This window comes from Mesocricetus auratus, unplaced genomic scaffold (assembly GCF_017639785.1).
Source record: "Mesocricetus auratus isolate SY011 unplaced genomic scaffold, BCM_Maur_2.0 Super-Scaffold_100003, whole genome shotgun sequence".
NCBI lineage: Eukaryota > Metazoa > Chordata > Mammalia > Rodentia > Cricetidae > Mesocricetus > Mesocricetus auratus.
The window spans coordinates 71,657,322-71,682,180 of NW_024429188.1; the positions used below are offsets into that span (position 1 = coordinate 71,657,322).

General features: G+C 41.2%; 1 protein-coding gene across 3 annotated transcripts in view; it reads left to right on the top strand.

Annotated features, from left to right (window-relative positions):
* The first annotated feature begins 2,239 nt into the window (after positions 1–2,239).
* Positions 2,240–24,859, top strand: part of Cstf2 (cleavage stimulation factor subunit 2) — a 31,090-nt gene continuing 8,470 nt past the window's right edge. The window contains exons 1-12 of one of the 3 annotated variants that reach the window (XM_005072499.4): positions 2,240–2,465; positions 3,725–3,803; positions 4,651–4,820; positions 5,351–5,487; positions 5,995–6,114; positions 6,204–6,341; positions 10,106–10,226; positions 13,158–13,220; positions 16,535–16,594; positions 17,256–17,397; positions 19,797–19,981; positions 20,183–20,475. In XM_005072499.4, the coding sequence (XP_005072556.1) occupies positions 2,408–2,465; positions 3,725–3,803; positions 4,651–4,820; positions 5,351–5,487; positions 5,995–6,114; positions 6,204–6,341; positions 10,106–10,226; positions 13,158–13,220; positions 16,535–16,594; positions 17,256–17,397; positions 19,797–19,981; positions 20,183–20,475 (1,566 nt within the window). In that variant the 5' untranslated portion in view covers positions 2,240–2,407. Of the gene's footprint in view, positions 2,466–2,746; positions 2,917–3,724; positions 3,804–4,650; positions 4,821–5,350; positions 5,488–5,994; positions 6,115–6,203; positions 6,342–10,105; positions 10,227–13,157; positions 13,221–16,534; positions 16,595–17,255; positions 17,398–19,796; positions 19,982–20,182; positions 20,476–24,859 lie in introns of those variants that run through there. The other 2 variants (XM_040744370.1, XM_005072500.4) reach the window with 2 other exon arrangements.

Below are 24,859 nucleotides of genomic sequence, written 5' to 3' on the forward strand. Positions count from 1 at the left end.
CCAGGTTTTTATGTTGCATCTCCCCAGGAAAAGTCTTGAACACAAGGGCTGGCTCTGAGGTGTATTTACCCCATGAATTGACCAGAGAGAAGCATTTGCATCTAAGAGATAAAGCTGACAGCCCCAGGAAAATAGGCAAGGAACGAAACACAGTCTATGACCACAAAGAACCATTTTTTGCTCACAATAAAGTGAGACTGAAAGCTGGCTGTGCCCCTTAGACAACCTGCATAAAGCCCAACACACTGACTCCATCCTTATGAAAAAGTAAATGCAGAAGCCAGCCATATCCATTCTGACTTCTGACTCACAGAACTGTGAACCAACAAATTAACATTGTCATAAACTATGGTTCTGTGGAAAGCTGTTGTACAGCAATAGAACTTACGGGGAGGGAGGGGCTCTGTGACTACCATGGCCATCAGAGTAATGATTCACAGGAGGCAAGAAAGTTCAACAGTACTTGGTAGAGGCGTCAGTTCAAACCTAGTCTGACACTGGGCAGTTTATTTCAGGTACATTTGAGCACAACACAATTTGGAAAAGTTTCCTGGTGATAAATAACTCAGTCGTGTGTGTCCAACAAAGCTTATGACATGACTACATTGAAACTCTCTGTAAAATACATGTGACATCTTCCACAAAGATGGGTTCTATAGATTAACTGAGAAAAACAAGCTCATGATAAGGCTCTGGGGGAGGGTCCGGTCCTGAGTGTTTGTTGTCTCAGCCACACAGATAGTGCTAAGGTCATCAAACTATTAACCATTCCTGCTCCCAGCCTCATGAACAGGAAACAGGTTATACACCTCTCCCCTTGAAGAGACAATACTGTGTGTAATCTTCCGGGTTCCCATAGTGCTTATCTATGAGCCTCCAAAAAAAAAAAACCCTGATATTGTAGAGGATGGAACAAATGCCTACTGAAAAGTTTCTACACCCCAAAAAACCTATCCATCGATACAACAATCCAAATCAGACCAAATCAAACCGAATTAGAAAAAGCCCATGTTTAATAGATACACAACGCTCCCAAGATGGCCTTACAGTCCCCAAGAAAGGAGATGGGAAAGGGTGACCACATGTCTTTGTGAAGGAGTCAGATCCCCTGGAACTTAGAAACAGTTGTGAGCTGCCGTGTGGGTGCTGGGAATTGAACTCAGGACTTCTGAAAAAGCTACCAATGCTCTTAACTGATTTTATGGTGGAAGATTCACCCCCAACCCCTGGCATCCACATACACAAAGAGTCTGGAATGTTGTGGTGGAAGTTCCACCCAAGCCCCCTCCCCTATCTCTCTACAAACTCTGCTGCATTTCAGGCAGTCAGACAAATGACGACGACTCCCTCCCCCAGAGGATGCTCAAGAGCACTGCCCAGCTATTACTTAACAAAACTCACAGATAAAAAAGAACGTATGGCTGTACCAAATGTAGTCACAAAACTACTTCATTAACTACAATGTTTCCCAAACTGTATAGCCCTGAGAACCACCAGATGCACTCATAGAAAAATGATTCTCTTGTTCCTTGTGTAAAATCTCACCCTATATATAGACTGTAGTGAGGTTCCAAGAACCCCTATTCTTAGTACCCTAAGTAAATCTATTGTCTATATGAATTTTGAAACATTAGGTGAGAAATCTACTTAGCCATACATTCATTTAGTGAAAATTCACTACATTGAACTGTGATGCACCAAAATTATGAATCTGTGTCTTTTACAGAGCTGTAAAAGTCAAGTTCTGAACAATTCTATTATACAAGATATCCTATAGGTCAGTGATTGTAAATTAAATCGGTGATACTTGTCAACTTTTCTCTATTTACCAGAGTTACTTGAGACATGTTCCACTGTGTGTGTGTCTGTATGAGCGAGCAGAGTCTGTTCTCCCTAGCTTACTAATGGTGGTACTAGACTTTGCGAGTCCTCTCATTCCCCAGATTCTCTCAGCTCTCCCTCGGTACAGCTAAGCCTCAACAAAGTAATAGGATGTATGCTACTGGGGACGGCCCCCGCATTTCTAGTAGGACAGAACTGAGATGACAGTGCCAGAGCTGTTAGCAAATGACTTTCCTGTTGCCAGGGTAAAGCCGCTACAGCCATCCATTAAGTGCTTACGACGCAGAAGGAGGACTGCCCACGCGAAGACTTCAAATTAGCATAGCCCCGCCCCGCACGCGCAGACCACGCCCCCTTCTTGGGCCGTTGCCCTTCCCGCAGACAGTTGCCCCTCCCCCGGACAAAACTCTAGGCGGGAACCCACAACGTGACGCGGGGAGCGCGATCCGTGGCGGCTCCGTCCAGGTGCTTCCGGCTCCCACCGGACGGAGGCGCGCTCGGCCCCGACCTCACTCTTCCACGGAAGTGTGTTTAGGCGCACCGGAAGCCACCTCAGGGGTGAGCCATGGCGGGTTTGCCTGTTAGAGACCCTGCGGTGGATCGTTCTCTGCGTTCTGTATTCGGTGAGAGGATTTCGGTGGCGTCTCCAGGCAGGGAGGGACGTCCCCTGCGGTCCCCAGCTGGTGCGGGTGTCGGGGCGGGCATGCGGTTTCGCCGATGTCCTTTGACGCGGCAGCCTGGTGTACTCGTGGGCAAACAGACACCCCCCCCCCCCAACTTGGGCTCCAAGGTATTGGAGGTTTTCCGCAGTGTGGCTCAGGGAGCTAGACTCTAGCGTTTGTCTTCTCTACGTTTTCCCCTTCATGATTCTCAGTTATTTTTTAGGAGAAAAGGTGCGTGGAAACAGAGCGTCCCTGTTCCGTGCTGCTTCTCCTAGCCCAAAATACAGATTTAATTCTGAAGCCATCGACCCTATATCCACTTCCCGCCCTCTCATAAACGCGTAATATCGCTTGCTTTTTACTTGTAACGTTTCATCCAACCATAGTGGTAGCGGCCATCTGGCACCTTGAGGTGGGTTGCGGATGAATGAATGAATGAATGAATGGTTACAGCTCAGGGAGATTCTAGAGAAGCGAAACTAAGCAGTTCTTAGGAATTAAGGGAGTTACTTCTAAAATATGTGTATTGCCTTTGTTGTTGTTGTTGTTTTTGTTTTTCGAGACATGGTTTCTCTGTGGCTTTGGAGGCTGTTCTGGAACTAGCTCTTGTAGACCAGGCTGGTCTTGAACTCACAGAGATCCGCCTGCCTCTGTCTCTCGAGTGCTGGGACTAAAGGCGTGTGCCACGTGTATTGCTTTTAAAGCACGTTTTGGGGCAGTAGAATTGCCTCGAATTCAAGGCCAGCCAGAGCTATATAATAAGACTCAAATCAAAAAGAAGCACTGTTTAAAAGAAACATGACAAAACAGGTCAGAATAGTTTTTAAGCCCTCTCCACTATAATCATGGCTATCCTTCCATAAGTGCATGTATACATGGAAGTACAAACATGAGTCCACCCCGTTTAATTTATCTTTTTAGTAGTCACAAGGCTATGAGTAAATACCACTGCTTAAACATTTATTTTCATCCAAGTAAGGGAATTCACGCCCTTTCAAGTTCTCATATCCACATGAGAACTGTTTGAATGACATCTTTTGATTTAGTCTCTGGCTCTGTTGTGAGATCTGAAAAGATACAGTGGAAGCAGGTTTTGGAGAACACTATGTTCAGTCAACTTGTTACATGTTTATTGATAAAGGTAGAAAGCCTGCTGTTTACTTGCTCACTGGAGAGCTCCATTACTGCCCCAGCATTTTAATGTGTTATCTGTTCCTTAGTGGGAAACATTCCTTACGAAGCTACCGAAGAACAACTGAAGGACATCTTCTCTGAGGTTGGGCCTGTTGTTAGTTTCAGGTGAGATCCTCTTTTAAGATCTTCATGGGAGAATCTTACAAACATGTTGTTAGTTTCAGGTGAGATCCTCTTTTAAGATCTTCATGGGAGAATCTTACAAACAAAATCACAGATTTTGCCGGGCGGTGGTGGCGCACGCCTTTAATCCCAGCACTCGGGAGGCAGAAGCAGGCGGATCTCTGTGAGTTCGAGGCCGGGCTGGACCGATAGCCTCCAAAACAATACAGAGAAACCCTGTCTCGTAAAACCAAAAAAATAAAAAAAAATCACAGATTTTGAGATAAATGTACATGCTTTATAATTCATATCCAGCCTTACCTGGAAGATTTCTTTCATTAAAATGTTTAAAAAACATAAAACCCACTGGGCGGTGGTGGCACACGCCTTTAATCCCAGCACTTGGGAGGCAGAGGCAGGCGGATCTCTGTGAGTTCAAGGCCAGCCTGGTCTACAGAATAGTTCCAGTACAGGCTCCAAAGCAGTGCAAAGAAACCCTGTCTTGAAAAAGCCAAAAACAAATAAACATAAAAGCAGAGTTAGAAGAATATCTTTTTGGGGGGGGTTGGAGACAGGGTTCCCCTGTGTATCAGGCTTGACTGTCCTAGAACTCAGTGTATAGCCAAGCTGGCCTTGAACTCTCAGACATCTGCCTGCCTCTGCCCTCCTGAGTTCTGGAATTAAAGGCGTGCGCCACCATGCCTGGTTTAGAAAGGTGCCTTACTGTGGTCTAAATTAGAACATGCCAATGTTAGCAAGAAGCCAGCTTTTGTGTGTGTGTGTGTGTGTGTGTGTGTGTGTGTGTGTGTGTGTGTAGCATTTGTTTCTGATGCTTGCGTTTGCTCTTCAGATTGGTATATGATAGGGAGACAGGAAAACCAAAGGGTTATGGCTTCTGTGAATACCAAGACCAAGAAACAGCACTTAGTGCCATGCGGAACTTGAACGGGCGTGAATTCAGTGGACGAGCACTTCGAGTGGATAATGCTGCCAGTGAAAAGAACAAAGAAGAACTGAAAAGTGAGTATAAATGCAAGCCATATATATTCCAAGTTAGTGAAGATAATACAAGTTGTTATTTGCAATTATGCTTTCAAGATGCTGAGGTGGTTAGCTGAATGAAAAGCTTCTTAGAACCGGGGGCGTCTGAGTGGAGGATGTGTATATTTAAGCAACTTGACTTTAGAAATCTTTCTGTTCTCTAGGAGTTGCTCTCCACTTTTTGGGAAATTCAGGTTCATAAAGCCTAAAGGCATGTCCACAAATGCTGTTGAAATTAATGTCTTTGTGTGTTTACATGCTTTTCTTCTGAAGTGTTTTGCCAAAAAAAAATCAATACCAGCATTATCACTTTTCCAGCTGTCCTGTAATAACAGAAGATTCACTGTCACTTTTGTTTTCAGAAAGGAGATTTTTGGGTGGTTTAATTTCCAGCTCCAGAGTCTGGAGTTATTGGTTGGTGCTCACAGACACCCTGGAAAATAGACATTTGAAATGACTAAGGTTGTTATTGTGCCTTCCTGACTTTCTTGTGCTTTCTTCCTAATCAGGCCTTGGAACTGGTGCACCTGTCATTGAGTCACCTTATGGAGAGACCATCAGTCCTGAGGATGCCCCTGAATCTATTAGCAAAGCAGTTGCCAGTCTTCCACCAGAACAGATGTTTGAGCTGATGAAACAAATGAAGGTGGGGGGGCATTAGATTATGCAAGATACTTTACATCAGATTTCCAAGGAGTTAATGGACATCATTCCCTGAGCTTAAGTAGTTGAGTCTGTTGGCACTGTATCATCTACATTTTATACACAGAGCTATTTTTATATATAAACAGTCCAGCTGTGTTTCTGTGCCCCCTGTAGATGTTAAATTATAGTTTTGCCCATAAGTGATAATATTACCATATTCTAAATGCCTTTTCTTGCCTGCCACAGCCACGATTTTTTGGTCAATGTCAAAATCAGTGCTAAATCACCAGGCATGGTGTTTTGTGCCTGCAGTTCCACTACTTGGGATGCTGAGGCAGAAGGGTCACAGTGAGTTCAAAACCAGAATGGGATACATGAGGCTCTGTCTCAAAAAGAAAATCAGTAGTAACTCAGACATTGTCTTGAATATTACATTTATGAGATGAAATAGCTCGAGTCATCAGATTCATCGTCTTGAGTCTGAAGGTGAATTTTCTTATCTTCTCAGCTCTGTGTCCAGAATAGTCCCCAAGAAGCACGAAACATGTTGCTTCAGAATCCACAACTGGCTTATGCTTTGCTACAGGCACAGGTAGTGATGAGAATTGTGGATCCTGAGATTGCCCTGGTGAGTGCTTCTGGTTTTTGTATGGGATAAGAACTGCCTGATTGGCTTGTTAAACAGATAGCTCATAGATGTATCTTTTCATTTTTTAGAAAATTCTGCATCGCCAGACAAATATCCCAACGCTGATTTCAGGCAACCCTCAGCCAGTTCATGTTCCTGGGCCTGGCTCAGGACCCAATGTGTCAATGAACCAGCAGAATCCTCAGGCCCCTCAGGCTCAATCTTTGGTAGGGTTTTATTCCACAACATTTTTTTATTTGTCTTAAAATGTTATTTTCTTTCCAGGAGAATATTGAGAGAAGAAACGGCAAGAATCAGAGATGGTAATTAAAATTTTTAGGCATAAAAGCAATTTTCAGATTGCAGAACACATGCCACCTGAAAGAATGTAGATTGCATTCCAAGTTAATAAAACAGAGATCCTTCCTGTGAACCCTTTTCTAGCAAGCTAATTTTTTTGTGGGTGTGTATACCTGCCACTGTGGTTATCACTTCAATATCCTATATGTTACGTCATTTAATCCACATCGCAGCAAAATGAGGCAAGCATTCTTACTGTCTCCATTCTCAGCAGTAACAAAGGGGAAAGCACATGTTCAAAAGCATGATTGTAACCCTACAAACACGAAAATTTAATACATCTATAAGTTGACCCTTTTTGTAAGGAAAAGGAAGCAAACACTAAAGACTAAATGGGAAAAAGATTTGCCACACATGTTGTGCAAGAGGCTAATTCTAAATAAAGAGTACTTGGTCATGCTGAAAGGTGTCTATTGTCATATGATAATAGCAAATATTAAAAACATGTGAAATGTTCACCAATGAAAATTGAAGAAAATTTGGTATATCTATCCAATGGAAATCATTAAACAAGTAAACTACATGTATGAATAGGAATGACTTTTAGAGACCTAGTGCCCTACAACATTAAGATAGGCAAAAATATGTGGTATCAACACAGATAACTCAAAAATATAAAAGCATACAGAAAGTGAAATTAAGTAAATACGGGAACATTCTCCATATGGATATATGTATCAGCATAAATTCTCAAGCTGCTAAGTGAAATGCCAAAACTAGTTCAATATATATAGGTATGTTTTAAAGATTTATGTTATGTATATCTGTTTTATGCATACATGTAAGTACACTGCATATACAGTGTCCTAGGAAGCCAGAAAAGAATGTCAGATTTCCTAGAATAAGTTATAGACCAATTTGCACTTCTGTGTGAGTGCTGGGAACTGAACTCAAATCCTCTGCAAGAGAAGCAAGTGTGTATAATCATTGAGCCATCTTTCCAGCCCAAATATAAACATTTTAAATGTGTATAAGAATTCTGGGTAGTTATTTAAGGAGTAGAAAAATATGAGGTGTAATTTTGTTTGTTTGTTTTTGTTCGAGACAGGGTTTCTTTGTGGCTTTGGAGCCTGTCCTGGAACTAGCTCTTGTAGACCAGGTTGGTCTTGAACTCAGAGATCCTCTTGCCTCTGCCTTCCGAGTGCTGGGATTAAAGTCATGTGCCACCACCGCCCAGAGAGGCGTAATTTAAATCACGTAGGAGGTTATGTTGTTTATATCTCTATTTTCATAAGCAAAATGCAAATGAATTTTTAAAAAATACCAAAATGGGTAGTGGGCATAAACAGTAACAAAACTGAAATTAAGTATTCAATCTAAAAATAAAATATAAGCTAAAATAAGCCACCATTTTTTTACCTACTGGATGGGCAGAGGTAAATAACATGATGAATCCAGTGATGGTATAGGGCAAAGATTAGTAAACATTTTCTTTAGAATCTCAGATAATAAATACCTTTGGCTTTACAAACTGTCATCTCTAATGTGAGATAATATGTAAAAGTATGTGATTGTATTTGAGGAAACCCCTACTTATGAAGCCGTTGATAGAAATAGGCATCGTGATACCTATAATCTCAGCACTTGGAAAGTAAAGACAGAAGATCAAAGCAGATCAGAGTTCAGAGTCATCCTTGGCTACCTAGCAGAATGGAAGCCATTCTACGCTATTTGAGACTCTGCCTCAAAAAATCAAACAAAGTCTGGGGCTTGCAAAATGGTTTAGAAAATAAGGGTGCTTGCTATCAGGTCTGACAACCTGAGTTCAATCACTGGGATACACATTGTGGAAGGAGAGAATTTATTCCTGCAAATTGTTCTCAAGTATGCCATAGTATACACACTGGGTGGATGGATAGATGGATAGGTAGATGGATGCTTCAATGGATGGATGGATGATGAGATGACTCGATAAATAAAGGTGCTTATTGCCACACCTGACAACCTGAGTTCAACCCCCCGGAGCCATATAGTGGAAAAAGAGACCTTAAACAAGTTGTTCTCTAATCTCTGACCTCCACATACACACTGGGGTGGGTGTACATGTAAACACAAGAAATTTGAGGAAAAAATATATTAGACAGGGTCTGACTATATGACTCTAGGGCAGTCCTGGAACTCACTTGCTGTGTATACCAGACTGGCCTGTTAACTCACAAAGACCCACCTGTCTCTGCCTCCTGAGTGCTGGAATTAAAGGCATACATTACTATTCCTGGCTTGAAAAAATTTTAACCGATTAAGAGTTTATCCGGTTTGGTGATACATGTCATTAATTCTAGCACTTGAAAGGTAGAGGCAGCTAGATGGATTTCTGAGTTTGAGGCAAACTTGGTCTACATAGAGTTCCAGGATGGCCAAGATTATGTTGAAAGACCCTGTCTCAAAACAAAAGTTGAGAAGAATTTAACCAATGAGCAATAGTTTACCAGCCCCTGTCCTAACTAAATATTTTACAGAAATGGAAAATTAAGACTGAAAATGCAACCAATCCAAAAGAGTTATGGGTGGCAAATTAGGATCTGAACCTTGTCTAATCTCATAACCTGTTGTAACCACCTCCCTGTGCAAACTTTCCTCTTTTCTGCTTTAGTTTTGATTATTGTGAACATGTATGTGATATTTAAAAAAATCCATACAACTTTTATTGCAGTGTATTGCTGTAGTTGTTCTATTTTTAGTTATTGCTGTAAACCTCTAAATTGAACCTTGGAGGAAAATAGTGATATATTCAGACAAGTTAAAAAATACCTAAGGCTTTGAATATCCACTGGAGGTCTTGAAATGTGTCTGAAGAAAACAAGGTGCTAGTATGTTTCACTTTCCTCCTCTGCCATCCAATGATGTGTAAGGGATGAGCACGTGAGCCATTGAGACCCAAGCCATTTTGGACCTTATCCAACAGATAAAGCACTGCTGTCAGTGTAAGAAGCAGCAGATGGGAGCAGCATCTCTACTCTGATCTCAGTTCTCACTTTATTAGTAAGCTCTCACACTGCACACAGATGGCAGAGACATGCAGAAAGAGTGGGGTACTACTGAACTTAGAATCTAAACTTTATTTTTGGTGCTCATGTATTTGATTTTTTAAAAAGTCTTTTTATTCTTTGCAGTTCTTTTCATTCCAAAGATGTGCATGGTTCTCTAGGAAATACCTCATGAAAAGATTGCATTCCCTTTCTCTCAGGCAACTGAATGTGTCATTTAAAAAATCTACAAATTTATACCCCCTCCCAAGAAAGTTATGTTCAAGGACAGAAGTTATTAAAGTTTGAAAAAAATGTGGAGTACCAGCAGGATATTTTTTTGAAGTCTTAGTCCCTTGTCTTGAGTATAATGCTTTTTTTTAACTCTTAATTGTTAGGCATCAATCAGTGAAGCCAAAAATGGGTTGTTGCACCATGCATATATTCCATCTTAACTGTGTTCAGATAACCAGGCTCAAGTTACATGCTGCAGTTTGCTTCTGTTGAATTCAGAGTATGTGATAAGCCTAATGTTATAGAAGATACACAAAAAGGATGTTTGGCAGACTATTGGAGCTACGAATTTTAAGAGAAACTTAAGAAGGCTATAGACTAATGGTTTGAGTCTGAAGAGACTTGCTCTCACTTGTTTTTCTCTTTGTCAGGGTGGAATGCATGTCAATGGCGCGCCTCTGATGCAAGCTTCTATGCCAGGTGGAGTTCCAGCCCAAGTACAAATGACAGCAGCCGTAGCAGGACCTGGCCCTGGTTCCTTAGCACCTGCAGGTAACTTTCCATTCGAGTCTTTACCATTTTGTTACTTTACTGCGGTTTTATAGTAGCAACTGCTGAAGTGCAGCCCATTATTTAGTAATAGGATCTTGTTATAAAATGTATGTTTACCTATAACATGTATTCTAGGCTGAGGAAACTAGATGATTTCTTGTTTTGTATTGTTTGAAAGAAAAGGTCTTGCTGTGTAGCTGGGGCTGGCCTCAAACTTGCAGTCCCTCTACTTCAGATGCACAAGTACTGGGATTAGTGGCATATGCCACCAATCTCAGCTAAATGAGCTCTTAAGTGAGACAAGTGTGCTGGTACTTGAATGTCACAACAGTGTCAGGTTCATAGAGATTTTTAAGTACCTGTTCTCCATTTCTGTACTTACATTGTCTTACATAGGCTGTTGATCAGTACCTTCTCTGGTTGAGTAATAGGTAATTAATAGGAATAATGAGTTCCACTTAATTTTTAGAGACAGCCTTACCTCTCTTACTGCAGAGTAGCCTTACATCTCTTGACTACAGAGTATACTCCTCAACTCCAAATGACCATGAGAACCCTTAAAAAAAGACCACATACTTAGCTATAAGTTAAACTTAGCAAATTTGAGGCAGACATTTTTACAGATAACACTGTTTGATTTTAGACCAATAAAATTAGAAATAAATAATTAAAAGGTGAGTGTGAAGAAATCTTGACTTAGAAAATTAAGAACATACTATAGCAATTTAAAGAGGAAATAAAAATTGCAAATAGTGTAAATTAAAACAAAAGTAATATATATTTATATTCCATACAAATAGGTATGAGAAATAGTAAAGTGGTGCTTAAAGGAAAATGAATATTCTGAATACCTATGTTACTAACAAAAAATAAAGTCCATACTGGTACTAATTAATTAGAAAAAATAATAAACCACAAGATACTAAGAAGAGGAAATTAATGGCAATGAGAGTGTAGGTCAGTGGTAGAGCACTTGTCTACCATGTGCAAAGTCCCATGTTCAGTCCCCAGCACCAGGCACAAAAAAATCCTTATGAATCAAAACATCCACCCTAAAAGAACCAAAAAATAAAAACTGAGATCATCCATAAAATTAAAATAATTAACTCAAGGGGTATTTATATTTATGAATTCCTTAAAACTTCTTGGGAATTTTTTGAGCTATCCTACAGAGCTCTTTGAAAATTGGTAAGAAGAAAAACAACCTATGGAAAAGTGCAGGAAGAAACTGTTTAAGAGCTTTGTAAAAGAGCAAAGTCAGATGGCCAACAAAAATCCCCTCCTTTATAGTTTGGGGTTACAAATTAAATAAAAATAAAATGTCCAAGTTTCAAAGAAGAGAACAATATTTGTAAGGAAATTTGTACTCATCATCATTGGTAGGAATAGGAAGGCTTTCAGTCTTATAAAAGGAAGTAGACAACATGAAAGATTCCTACATTCTGACTACCAGTTCCACCACTGGGGATTTAGCCTGTACAAATAAAAGGTATTATGTGATGTTCTTTATGTAGGAAATTATGCTCATAATGCCTTCTGCCCAGATCTTAAACATTTGTATTGTGTTGGTAATTGGTCTGGTTTCAATGGCTTGGAATATTATGGCTGGAAGGACGCTTTGAAACCATTTAAATCAGTGGTTTCAGACTTTAATGTATGTTAGAATCACCTGAAGGTCCTATAAAATGCAGATTGATGTTTTCTGCTACCAAACTATAATTTAATAAGTCTGAGGTGCAGAACCTGAGAATTTGCAGTTTTTGCATTTTTCTTGTTGATACTGATATGGTTTGTCTGGCTGGGGACACCCTTCTGACGACTACTATTTGGAACAACGTTTTTGTTTTACAGATAAGGAAGCGGGGAATGTATTACTTTATTGAGTCAGTTGTTCAGAATCACAGTTCCTTAGTAGCAAGAGCTGGACTAGCACCCAGTTCTCTGGGTACTTAATCCGTAACATTTTTTAGTGCTTAGCATGTTCAATGAAATAGGAAGTATTAATGAACTGCAAAGAATCAGCTTGCCTTTTGTCCCAACTCAGCAGCATATCTTGTTCCTTTGAGGAAAAGACAATTATTGATATGTGGAAGGGACCAAACAAGGATGTGTGGTGTGCGATTATTCTTTATATAGTAGGCAGTCATCACACCCCATCTGGTTAGTGTAGACCACAGGTTCTCAACCCTGCTAAATCTACTGTCCCCTTTTTGTAACATTTTTCAATGGCTTTACTGTTCTGAAATATAGGGTACAGATGATACAACCCTTGTAACATAACTTCAAAAATTAATATAATGCTCTAATTACAGTACAAACAAAAAGTAAAAGGAAAATTAATTCATAATTTAGAAATTAATATGTAAATGTCCGGGTAGAATTAGAAAACAAAATGTAATAGGTGTTTACATCTATCCCATGAATGTAAAAACTAAAAATGTAGACAGTTGTAGTGATATGTGCTTTGGTAATTCAAAACCGTAGAAGTATTGATGTAGTTTTCCTAAGTAATGAAAAACTCTACTAAAATTCTTAAAACAAATTGCAGTCTTCATAATATACTCAGTAATTGCATTTCTAGAAAAGTTAGTGTATGTAAACTAAAACAGATTTTATATAACTTCTGTGTTTACAAGTAAAACAAACTCAGATTCTAGGTTGAGAAGGCAAGGACAGCTTTTCCTTTGTATGAATGTTCAGTGAGTCATTTGAGAGCTTTTTCAGACACAAGATGGATTTTTTGTATTAAAGGGGGTTCTGCCACAATTTTGGTAACTGACATGAAATATTCCTTCTGAACTCATTTGTCACTAAAGTCTGACATACTAAAGTGTGCGTTGTTGACTGGTAGTTATGACATTCGTAAACTCAGCCACTGTTGTTTTTTTCTATAGGCCCAATTTATGTTTTTCCCTGTCCTTTATTTTCTAGGAGTCATGCAAGCCCAAGTTGGAATGCAAGGAGGTGGACCAGTGCCCATGGAACGAGGACAAGGTAAATATTAAATATCTGTTGAAAATACAGGGAACATGGAAATATTCCATATCTGCACTGTCTAATGTGACAGCCACTAACCACTAGTGGCAATTTAAAGTTTATTAAAATTAAGTTCAAATTAAGTAACACCTAATGTTCTTATTTCCTGGGCACAATAAAATTGCATTCCAAGTGCTCAGTAGCCATATGTGCTAATGACGACCACACTGGACACTGCAGATGTATAATGTTTCTATGCTCACCAAAACTTCTGTTGGCCCAGACTTGGGGATATTCAGAACCTAGCTCTACAAGAATTGGTGATGCAGCAAATGCATCCTTTGTTTTCTGATAGTCTAACAACTCCATTGTGAATAGCTGTTGACTTTGTAAGGAGTTTTAATAGTGAGAATATAGTATAAGACCAGGTCTGTAGATGTTAAGATGTAGCAAACTGGGAGCAAAGCAGAGGTCTATAATGCATAGTTTCAAAGTGTTGCTTGTACTGTGGCAAAAGCACAGTATAAATAAGAGCAGCTGCCCTTCCAGAATCTTTGCATTCTTTCATCATATTATTGGAGTCTAAAGGAAAAAGAAAGTACAGTAGTTGTAAATACTCAGTAACTTCCGTTTCTGTAGACAGCCTTGTGTTAGTTGGCAGTGCCTCAGTTTTACAGGTAAAGAAAAGGAAGAACAGGAGTTTTAAGTTTCTTATTGGGATGTGGTAAGCGCCTACTCCGATCTGAGGATTGTGGCCTGAATCTGGTACTATATTCTTGAATAAAAGATTAAAATCTCTGAATCCAATATCTGCCCTTGCTGGATGGTGGTGGCATATACCTTTAATTACAGCACTTGGGAGGCAGAGGCAGGTAGATCTTTGTGAGTTCAAGGCCAGCCTGGTCTAAAAAGCGAGTGCCAGGACAGTCAGGGCTACACAGAGAAACTCTGTCTTGGAAAACAAAAAAAAAACAAAAGTAATAATAACAAAAATCTGCCCTCTTCCCATCATTTTACACTGCCAGTGTTAATTTCAGAATTTTCAAAATAATGTACTTACTCAATAGGTTCCTGTGTTGGGAACAGATTGCTTTGGACAAGAACAGAGGGACTTAATATTTTTCTTCTTAGCTGATTCCCTATGAGAGAAACCTACTTCAAAAGCACACTATTTTAAGATATAGGCCCATGGTGTATACTCAGGGATTGGTGATTGAAATGATGAGTCTAAGCTTGTCTCATAAGATGAATGGCAACAAGACAAAGTTCTGGCCAAATATCTCATCTTCCCCCCTAAAACATCCCATGCTTTTGTGCTGCTGTGTATGCCCATCCCATTACTGTCAGTACATGGTGTGTCTACCCCAAACCGTCTTTGCAGTAGTGAGAAGGGCTTAGGCTTCGTTATGTCTCTCCTCCTTCCTAGGACATTAGTCTCAGCTATTTAACACATACTTCTTTTTTTTAATTTTAATTTTTTTTAATTAGAAACAAGGTTGCTTCACAAGTCAATCCCAGGTCTCTCTCCTTTTCCCTCCCCTCTTCCCGTGCCCTCCCACCAACCCCCCCAAAACCCCCTCTTTCCCCAGGGAGGGTAAGGCCCTCCATGGGGGTGTCCATAGTCTGTCATTTCATCCAGGGCAGGGCCTAGACCCTCCCCCAAGAGTTCAGGGTGAGAGTGCATCTCTCATTGTGGAATGGGCATCCAAAGTCCATTTGTATGCCCAGGATAAATACTGATCTATTACCCAAGGCTCAATAGATTACCTAGGCCTCCTCACTGACACCCACATTCAGGGGGTCTTGATCAGTCCCATGCTGGATTCCCAGCCATCAGTCTGGTATTCAAGAGCTAACCCTTGCCAGGTCAGCTGTTTCTGGGGGGTTAAATCAGCCCAGTCTTAACCCCTTTGCTCATCAGTCCTCCCTCTCTGTCACTGGGTTCCTTGAGTTCATCTCAGTGTTTAGCTGTGGGAGTCTGCCTCTGCTTCCATCAGCCATTGGATGAAGGTTCTGTTCCCCAGACTCTCTGGCCATGGGATTCAAGGCTGGCACTCCCCAGATCTATGTCTAAAATCCATATATGAGAGAGTACATACCATGTTTCTCTTTTTGTGACTGGGTTGCCTCACTCAGGATGGTTTCTTCTAGTACCATCCATTTGCCTGGAAATTTCAGGATTCCATTGTTTTTTTTTCTGCTGACTAGTACTCCATTGTGTAAATGGACCACATTTTCTCTGTCCACTCTTCAGTTGAGGGGCTTAACACATACTTCTGTGAGACATCTGTCTTCCTATTGTAGTTTAGCCCTGTCTTTCTGATAAGAATTCGCTAAGGGAATTGACTCCCATTTTGAAAGGATTTCAAGGATCTGTTAACACAAAGATTAAAGTGAGATGAGTTTTTAAAATAATTTCCTTCAGTACCCAGCATAGGAAACAAGAATGTTTTCATTTGTGACCAGATTTATCTTCCTTTGCCTGGAATCCTTGTTTGGTTTGCACATTTGTAGTGGTGACAGGAGACGTTTGAGGCAGTACTTCTTCCTTTCCCACCTCCTTTGTTTAATGTTGGTTACCTTGTCGGCTCATTAATCTTTGTCATGTTTTTTATAATCATAGACTTGCTATAGGAGGCTGTTTCAGGTTCTCTTTCCTCACGTAAAGTTCATCAGCTGCATTTACCCATTTGATACTTTGACAAATTTTTAGACTTCAAAATAAAACAAAATTAGTATTGCCTCACTTATATTCTGGCCTCTCTGTGATAAATCTCATGTCATGTTCATTAGGATTTCTTTCATGTTTTGCTTCTGAAAATACATTTTTTTTTGTATTTTACTTTTTTCTTTCCTTTTTTTTTTTGGTTTTTCAAGACAGGGTTTCTCTGTATTGCTTTGGAGCCTGTCCTGGAACTCGCTTACCAGGCTGGCTTTGAACTCACAATGATCTGCCTGCCTCTGTCTCCCAAGTGCTGGGATTAACGACGTGTGCCACCAATGCCCAACTTATTTCTTTTTTAATGTACAGGGAGACATAAAGAAAAATGCTGTAGTAACAGAAAGGAGAGTCCAAAATTGCTGGTTATTCTTGCCTAAGTAAACTAGCCTATAGGTTTCTCTTAAGAAAGATGCCTGGTCAAAGCAGAACAGTTGGATAAGTGAAATCCTCCTGTACTTTAGGAAGTTTTGGATGCTGGGGCAAACTAACAAACTGTTGCCTTCTTACTGACATGTGTAAATCTCCAGTCTCATATGTGTATGTTCCTGTGTGTGTTCAAGCTGTTTCAAGTGTCTGCTATTTCTCCTTTTGAACTTAATGCTAACCTAAGGAACCCTACAGCACTCGCCCGTGGGACCTGCTGGGCCTGCATCAATTGAGCGAGTTCAAGGTACCATTGTATCTGCAGGTTTCCTTTTGCTTGTGGTGTTCAGGGTGGGGACTTAGAGAGGGAAAGAGCTGCTTGACAGTCATCCTCAGGTTCAGAACCCCCAGATGATAGTGTTTTGGATTTTTGCGGGGAGATTTTTTGTTTTTTTGTTTTTCTCTTGAGGCCATAGGCCGAAGATTGATTGACCTCGTCACACAGGGCAGAAAACATGGATGATAAGGGCATCTGTCCAAGGCTTTACTCCTTCCCTACTGGTGTCAGGAGCCTTGGATATGGAATAGCAGTCTGGAAGGAGACAGCAGGTTCTTGCAGAGCCATGGCAGTGTTCATATGCCAAGACCCTGCTTCTCTTTTGTGACTCTGGTACTTAAACTAAGATTGATTAGAAGGAAAACCAGGATTGTGAGTTTCTTGAGGTCACAGTGCTAGTCCTTGACAGGTTGCTCCCCAGTTTGCTCTTTATATAATTCCATCCATACCTCTGACATGGCACAGATTCTGCCTGCACCCTGCTTCTGTTCTTGAGCTGCAAGAGGATTCTGCTGTGGTGAGGTTTCACCCACTCTAAGCTGTCTGAATTATGTTGTCAGTGGTAGAGAGTCATTTCTTGTTTCCTTATGTGTCTTTCACAGCAGTAACCCCCTGTTTGTTTCCCTGTCAGTGCCGATGCAAGACCCCAGAGCAGCTATGCAGCGGGGAGCCTTGCCTGCCAACGTCCCAACTCCTCGTGGTCTGTTAGGAGATGCCCCTAATGACCCGCGAGGAGGCACTTTAATGACTGTAACTGGAGAGGTAGAGCCTAGGTAAGTACTGACGTAGAAGGAAACAGCTTGAGAAGTTGGAAACTTTCCTTACATTGAAAGCAAACTCTTTCTGGAACTGTTGGACCTGTTTGCCTACTTCAAAAGATAAATAAGTATTTGTAGCCACTGTCCAAGATTAAGTACTTTTCCTAAAGCTAATATTAGAGTTAGGAAGGTAAATTTGAGCCAACTATGACTACTGTACTTTCAGAAATTGAAAATTCTAGTAATGTGTACTTAAACAAGGAAAACATGAGACAATGGTACTATTTTTTTAAGTTTCATTTTACTTTCCAATATCAGTTCTCCCTCCCACCAGTCCTCCTGCCTCTCCCCAGCCCCTCCCCATCGACGACTCCTCATAAGTAAGGGCTCCCATGAGGGATCAGAAAAGTATGGCACATTAAGTTGGATCAGGGCCAAGCCTCCCTCCCATGCATTAAGGCTGAGCATGGCATCCCTCCATAGGGAATGTTTTCCAGCAAGCTAGCTCATGAGTGTACCAGGGATAGATCCTGGTCCTACTGCCAGGGACCCCTCAGATAGTCCAAGCTTCATAACTGTCTGCCACATATGGAGGGTCTAGTCTTGTTCAGTGGAGTCTCCACGGTTATGAGTCTGGAGTTCATGAGTTTCCACAAGCTTGGTTCAGCTGTCTCTGTAGATTTCTCCATCATGATGTTGACCTCCCTTGCTCATATATTCCCTCCTCCCTCTCTTCAACTGGATTCCTGGAGCTTGGCCTGGTGCTTGGTTGCGGATCTCTGCCTCTGGTTCCATGAATTACCTGATGAAAGCTCTATGATGACAGTTGGGATATTCACCAGTCTGATTACAGGGGAAGGCCAGTTCAGGCACCCTCTCTACTATTGCTAGGAGTCTTAGTGGGGTCATCCTTGTGGATTCCTGGGAGTTCCCCTAGCACCAGGTTTCTCCTCAACCCTGAAATGCCCCTAGCATCAAGACATCTCGTTCATTGTTCTTACCCTCCATCCCTTCCCCCCCCCCTTGACCATCCTATTCCGCCATGCTCTCTTCCCCCCTCCTCTCCCCTTTACTGGCCCCCCCTCAGTTTACCCAGAAGATGTCATTTAATTTCCCTTCCCAGGGCAATCTCTGCATCCCTCCTAGGCTCCTTGCTACCTAGCTTCTCTGGAGCTGTGGTTTATAGTCTGGTTATCCTTTGCTTTACATCTAATACTTATGAGTGAGTACATACCGTGTTTGTCTTTCTGAGTCTGGGTTACCTCACTCAGGATGTTTTTTTTCCTACTTCCATCCTTTTGCCTGAAAATTTCAAGATGTCATTTTGTTTTACAGCTGAGTAATACTCCATTCTGTAGATGTACCATATTTTCTTTGTCCTTTCTTCGGTCGATGGGCATTTTAAGTGGTTTCCAGGTTCTGGCTATTACTAATAATGCTGCTATGAACATAGTTGAGCAAGTGTCCTTGTGGTATGATTGAGCATCTTTCTTTTGGGTATATGCCCAAGAGTAGTATTGCTGGGTCTTGAGGTAGATTGATTCCCAATTTTCTGAAAAACTGCCAAGTTTGCACTTGCACCAACAATGGAGTAGTGTTCCCCTGACTGATAATGGTACTATTAATGACAGTAGTTGTTGATGTTGCTGGGGATTATACCTCTGGCTTTCCTGTAAGTATTTAACTTAAATCACCTCATTAAATTTTCCTTAGGCTGGAGATGTAACACCAGTGATAGAACACTTGACTAATATTACCAAGGCCCTAGGTTCAGTCCTCAGCCCCACACAGATAGACAGACAGATAAAGCCATATAACTTTAGAAATGAATATTATTAGCCCTGTTTTACAGGCAAAGAAACTAAAGCATATAGAGGTTAAGTTAGTATCTCAGATCATGCAGCTTTATAATAAATGGTAAGACCTAGATTTCAATCAGTCCATCTGAATCCAGCACCAGCTTTGCTAAGCATTATACTGTACAGTCATTGTACATATGATAAGTATCCATTAATTCTTCCCTAATTTTGAATGCCCTGGCCAATAAGAAATTTTAGAATGCATAAATATACATTCTATAGCTTTCCTTTGATCTGTGTGATGTTACTTTCTTTCTTTTTTTTTTTTTTTGTTTTTTTGAGACAGGGTTTCTCTGTATTGTTTTGTAGGCTGTCCTGGAACTCGCTCTGTAGACCAGGTTGGCCTCAAACTCACAGAGATCCGCCTGCCTCTGCCTCCCCAGTGCTGGCATTAAAGGCATGCGCCACCAATGCCTGGCGTGGTGTTACTTTCTTATTACCATTTATTCACTGATGTTTGTATCACTTTTCTGTTGGATATTTGTATATTGATCTTTTTGACATTTCAATGTTGGTACATTATGCTTTAAAATGTGCACTTCTTCCCATCTCTAGAGCTTACTTGGGACCGCCACCACCACCTCATCAGGGCCCACCCATGCACCATGTTCCTGGCCATGAAGGCCGTGGACCACCTCCACATGACATGAGGGGAGGTCCATTAGCTGAGCCCAGACCTTTAATGGCAGAGCCAAGAGGACCCATGCTAGATCAGAGGGGTCCACCTATGGATGCTAGAGGTAAGGGGAAACTGCATCATAACTCCAATTAATAGCTAAGGGTTGATGAAGAACCTGGTTCTCTTAAGCCCTAATATGGGACAGAAATATTGGCAAGAGTTTTTATGATTTACCTACAAATGTGATAAAGGAAACAGTCTCACAGGTAAGGAGAGATGTGACTAGAAATTAGTAGCTGCACACTTTCTTAAAACTTTCTAGGTGGAAGAGATCCCCGAGGATTAGATGCACGAGGGATGGAGGCCAGAGCCATGGAGGCCAGAGGATTGGATGCCAGAGGACTGGAGGCCCGTGCCATGGAAGCTCGTGCCATGGAGGCCCGTGCTATGGAGGCCCGTGCCATGGAGGCCCGTGCTATGGAGGCTCGTGCCATGGAGGCCAGAGGCATGGATACCAGAGGCCCAGTACCTGGACCTAGAGGACCTCTGCCTAGTGGAATCCAAGGTCCCAATCCAATGAACATGGGGGCCGTCGTTCCCCAGGGATCAAGACAGGTAATACTTGTAGCATCCACATAAAATGTTAATGTAATAGGGACTTGTTTACTGAACCTGATTTTTATTATCTTCTGACTTGAATGAATCTGCTTGTTAGAAAGGAGGTTCTGCTTTTACTTTCTCATATCCCTTAGGAGAAGGGTGTCCTAGCCTCTAATCCAAAAGAACAACCTTGTTCCACAATTTTAGTAGCAATTTCATCCAGAAAAACCTCTGAAAATGAAAATGAACAGGTCAGGGAGTAATTGCACTAGATGTACAAACAAATATCATGTACAAAGCCCCCCACCAAAAAAAGTACTTGTGCAGATCTCAGGCCATTTGAAAAACCTCCCCCAAATGATTACAGTGTGATCCTGATATTATCTCAGGGTGGTAGAGACCTGTGTGGATTTATTGTCATCACAACATCTAAATGAACAGTGGCATAGGAATGGCAATCTGCATATAATTCTGTCTCTTCTGTCTCCTTGACTTGGTTCACTCCAGCTGTGTGTATGGGATGCTTTCTAGTAGTCATTTATCATTTGCAGTTGGTTGTGTGGAGATGGAATGTGTATCTTCACAAGTTTCTATATGTAATGCCTTCATTCTTCCATTTCTCTTTCCATTTTCATGTGATTCTGTGTCTTCCAGTGTTGGGAGAGAAAAAGGAAAGAGAGAGAGATCAAAACTGGAATACAGCATGTCTGCATCCAGTTCTCTCATTTTATAGATTTGGAAGCTGAAGGCAGCAAGTCCAGTGACTTGGCCAAATCCACCTAACTAAAACAAAGCATGTGTATATGTGTCTCTGTGTGTGGATGAGACAAAATTGTCACTTGTTGGTATATATAGAAGAAAATGTATTTTCTGTTTTATTTCAAGTTTTGCTTTTAAAAATGTGTGTATGAGCTTTGATTTTTTTTTTGTTGCACCCTCTATGGTCAGCAGCCTCATAACACATGTTTTTTTTTCTTCGTTTTTTTATGAGACAGGGTTTCTCTGTATTGTTTTGGAGGCTGTTAGTCCAGCCCAGCCTTGAACTCACAGAGATCCGCCTACCTCTGCCGCCCGAGTGCTGGGATTAAAGGCATGTACCACCAACGCCCGGCATAACACGTTTTTTATACATTCTTTCAGTACTTAACTTATTAACCACCTACTAAATACCAAGCATACTAGGGCTATAGTAGTACAAACAGCAAAATCTTGTCATGCTAGCTGGAGAGAGACATCAAGTAACTATATACGTGCTTATGTAATTCTGACCATTCTGTGGACAAAGACATTGAAACTGATGGCTTGCTTCTTTTTCTCTGCTAGTGTTTGAATTCATTACTAATGTTAGGGGTTTTTTGTTGTTGTTGTTGTTGTTGCCTTGGGTTTTATAAATTTGGTTTTGTGATGCTAAGACTCAGCCTAGAACTACAAATGCTAAATAATCTATCACCAAGCTATACCCCTGTCCAATATAGTTTTTAAGTCTATAAAGCCAATGAGACCCAAGGTAGAGAAAATAAGAACTTCAAATTGATACATATATAAATAATACATCCTAGTTATCTATAAAAGCTTTATACCTCTTATGATAGATAGTTGCCATTATTAGATTTTTTTGAGACAGTCTCTTCATGTAGTCCTGACTGACTTAGAACTCTCTGTATATACTGGACTGGCCTTGAACTCACTGATATTTGCCTGCCTCTGTCTCAGAAGTGTTGGCATTAAAGGCATCACCATCACATATGATTTATCTGATATTTTCAGTGTATCTTTCTATTTTTATTCTTTTTATGATCTTTGTTTTTTTAACTTAATAAGGCTTTCATATATATTTTAAGTCAGATTTTAAATTTAACTCCATTCCATGCAGTTAGAAGCTTGTAGCTAAAGATTTGTTGTTACTAAGGTAGCTATATAATTTGTCATACAAAGAAGGATGCATTTATGAATGAAAGTGCTGTTAATAATTTACTCTGAGACAAGAGTATAAACTGGGACTGTCTTAGACCAACCAAGGTATGTGACCAGTCTTACTAGTACTTATCTGCCTGGTACAGGTGTTCTTGGAAACGTCAACTGGCCAGTTTGTGTAGTTATTTCATACTACACTGTCTCAGATTGCTATTATTCATTATTAGTAAATTCCTAAGTGACTGTACCCAGAGGTGGTTCATATCCACAATAGATCATTAAGGTTGACACAAGTCCGTGGACTAAGTATTAATATAAACAGAACAGTAGTAGTATTTCAGCATCCTCTGTGTGCCATTGCTTCATGTACCCAGTGTCTTAGAAAAGAGCTGATGTATGTGAATGAGTATTCCAGGTGTCTTGGTTACTATTGCTGTGAAGAGACATCGTGACAATGGCAACTCCTATAAAAGAAAGCATTTCATTGAGCTTTAGTTCCGTTATGGTGGGAAGTATGGCAGCAAGCATGGGATGCATGGTGCTGGAGAAGTAGGTGAGAGCTACATCCTTATCCATAGGCAAAAGGGGAAACAGTGGACTTGGAATGGACTTTTGAAACCTTAAAGCCCACCCCTAGTGACCCAGTTCCTCCAGCAAGGCCACACTTCCTAATCCTTTGAAATCGTGCCGCTCCCTAGTAAATAAACACAGCCGTATGAAACTCTGGGGGCCATTTTTACTCATATCACTGTATTTGACTCCCTGGGTCTTATAGGCTCATAGCTATATCATAATGCAAAAATTCACTCAGTTCACCTTCAAAAGTCCCCATAGTCTATCACAGTCTTAACACTGTTCAAAGTCTCACCTTGAGACTCCACAATTTCTTAATTGTGAACCCATAAAATAAAAAAATCTATGTGGATCACACACTCCCAGCATACACTGGCACAGAATATCCAATACCATTTCAAAAGGGACCATAGTAAGGAAATGCTGGACTAAAGGAAGAATGAAAATCAGCTGGGCAAACTCCAAATTCTGCATCTCCATGTCTGATGTCAACACCATCATAAGTTCTCCCAGTTCCTTGCTGCTTTGTTGACTGAAACACACTTCTCTATTGGGCTGGATCCCCCACTCAATCTGCAGCTTTTCTTGGCAGATATCCCATGACTCTGGCATCTCCAACATCTTAGAGTCTCCAATGAAACCCAGGCTTTACCTTCACAGTTTCACACAGTGGCCTCTCTATGCCTCCATACAAGGACACCCTTGACACATACCTGGCCTCAGCAGCTTTCCTTACCCTCGAGGGAGATCCCACAACCCTTTTTTGTATCATTGACTCTAAAGCTAGAACCCTTGTGGCCAAAGCTTACAAGTTCTGCTGCTTGATGGGGCTGGAATTCGACCTCCTTGTTCATTTATATTTTTATCAGCTTTTTGTTGTTTATGGTTTCCTTTACTGCTTAAGCTTTTCTTTGAATTCTTTTTCACAAGTTGAAGCTTAGCTGGGTGAGTGGGGTCTTACACTGACATCACCGCTCCCTTTTTTTTTTTAAAGTAAAAGTAAGTTAAAAACAAGGTAGGGGTTAGGGTCAGCATCACTTCTAGGAACCAAGTCCTGATCACGTGGGAGAAGTGACCAGATGCTCCCTGTGTACATCCCACTGTGCCTTCAAGCACGGAGCACAGAGTCCTGTGCCCAGCACCAGGTCAACTTCCAGCCAGCGTTGGTAGCTCAGAGATCCATAGGGCATGGAGTCCCCATCCATACCTGATCCACAGGCACCTCCAGATCAGAGCCACCTGAGGGACTTGTTGCACTGGGAGCCCAGGAGAGGGGTTCAAAGGGACGAGGGGTCTTTAGAAGGACCATCTGTGAAGTCAGCATCAGAGGCACAAAGGAAGCAAGAAAACCACAGCTGTACCCAGGAAGGGAGAAGACTCAGGACACAGACAGGCCAGGCTCATAGAAGCAGATCATCTGAAGTCCAGGCCTGAGCCAAGCAGGAGGGACTGCTAGACTGGAAACATGTAGAGCAAACAGAGGAGTAGACGCATAAAATCTTCACTGAGGATGCAAGGGGCAGGGGCATGAAGGGCTGTCAAGACCATTGCTGAACTCCAGCTTCAGGACCAGTTGCTCTGTGTTGCCAATCTGGATATGGGCCACTAATTTCCTTGAGTCTGTCCCACTATATAAAAACAATATTTCTGCCACATACTGGGGAGACATGGTCCAACTTGAGAAGGGGGACAGGGGATCCTGGCAGCATTCGCTCACCTGCCAGAACTTGATAGTCAGAGCAGGTTCAGGCCTGTTATAAGTTGCATGGTCAGGAGTAAATCCCAGGTTTACTATTACCCAGAGTTTCTGTTCTCATCTTGGTAGTGACCAGGACTTACACAGGTAAGACTCAAGGGGGGTATCCCCAGGGGAGTAGTAGCCATAGTGAGCTCACCACTCCTTTTATTTCAC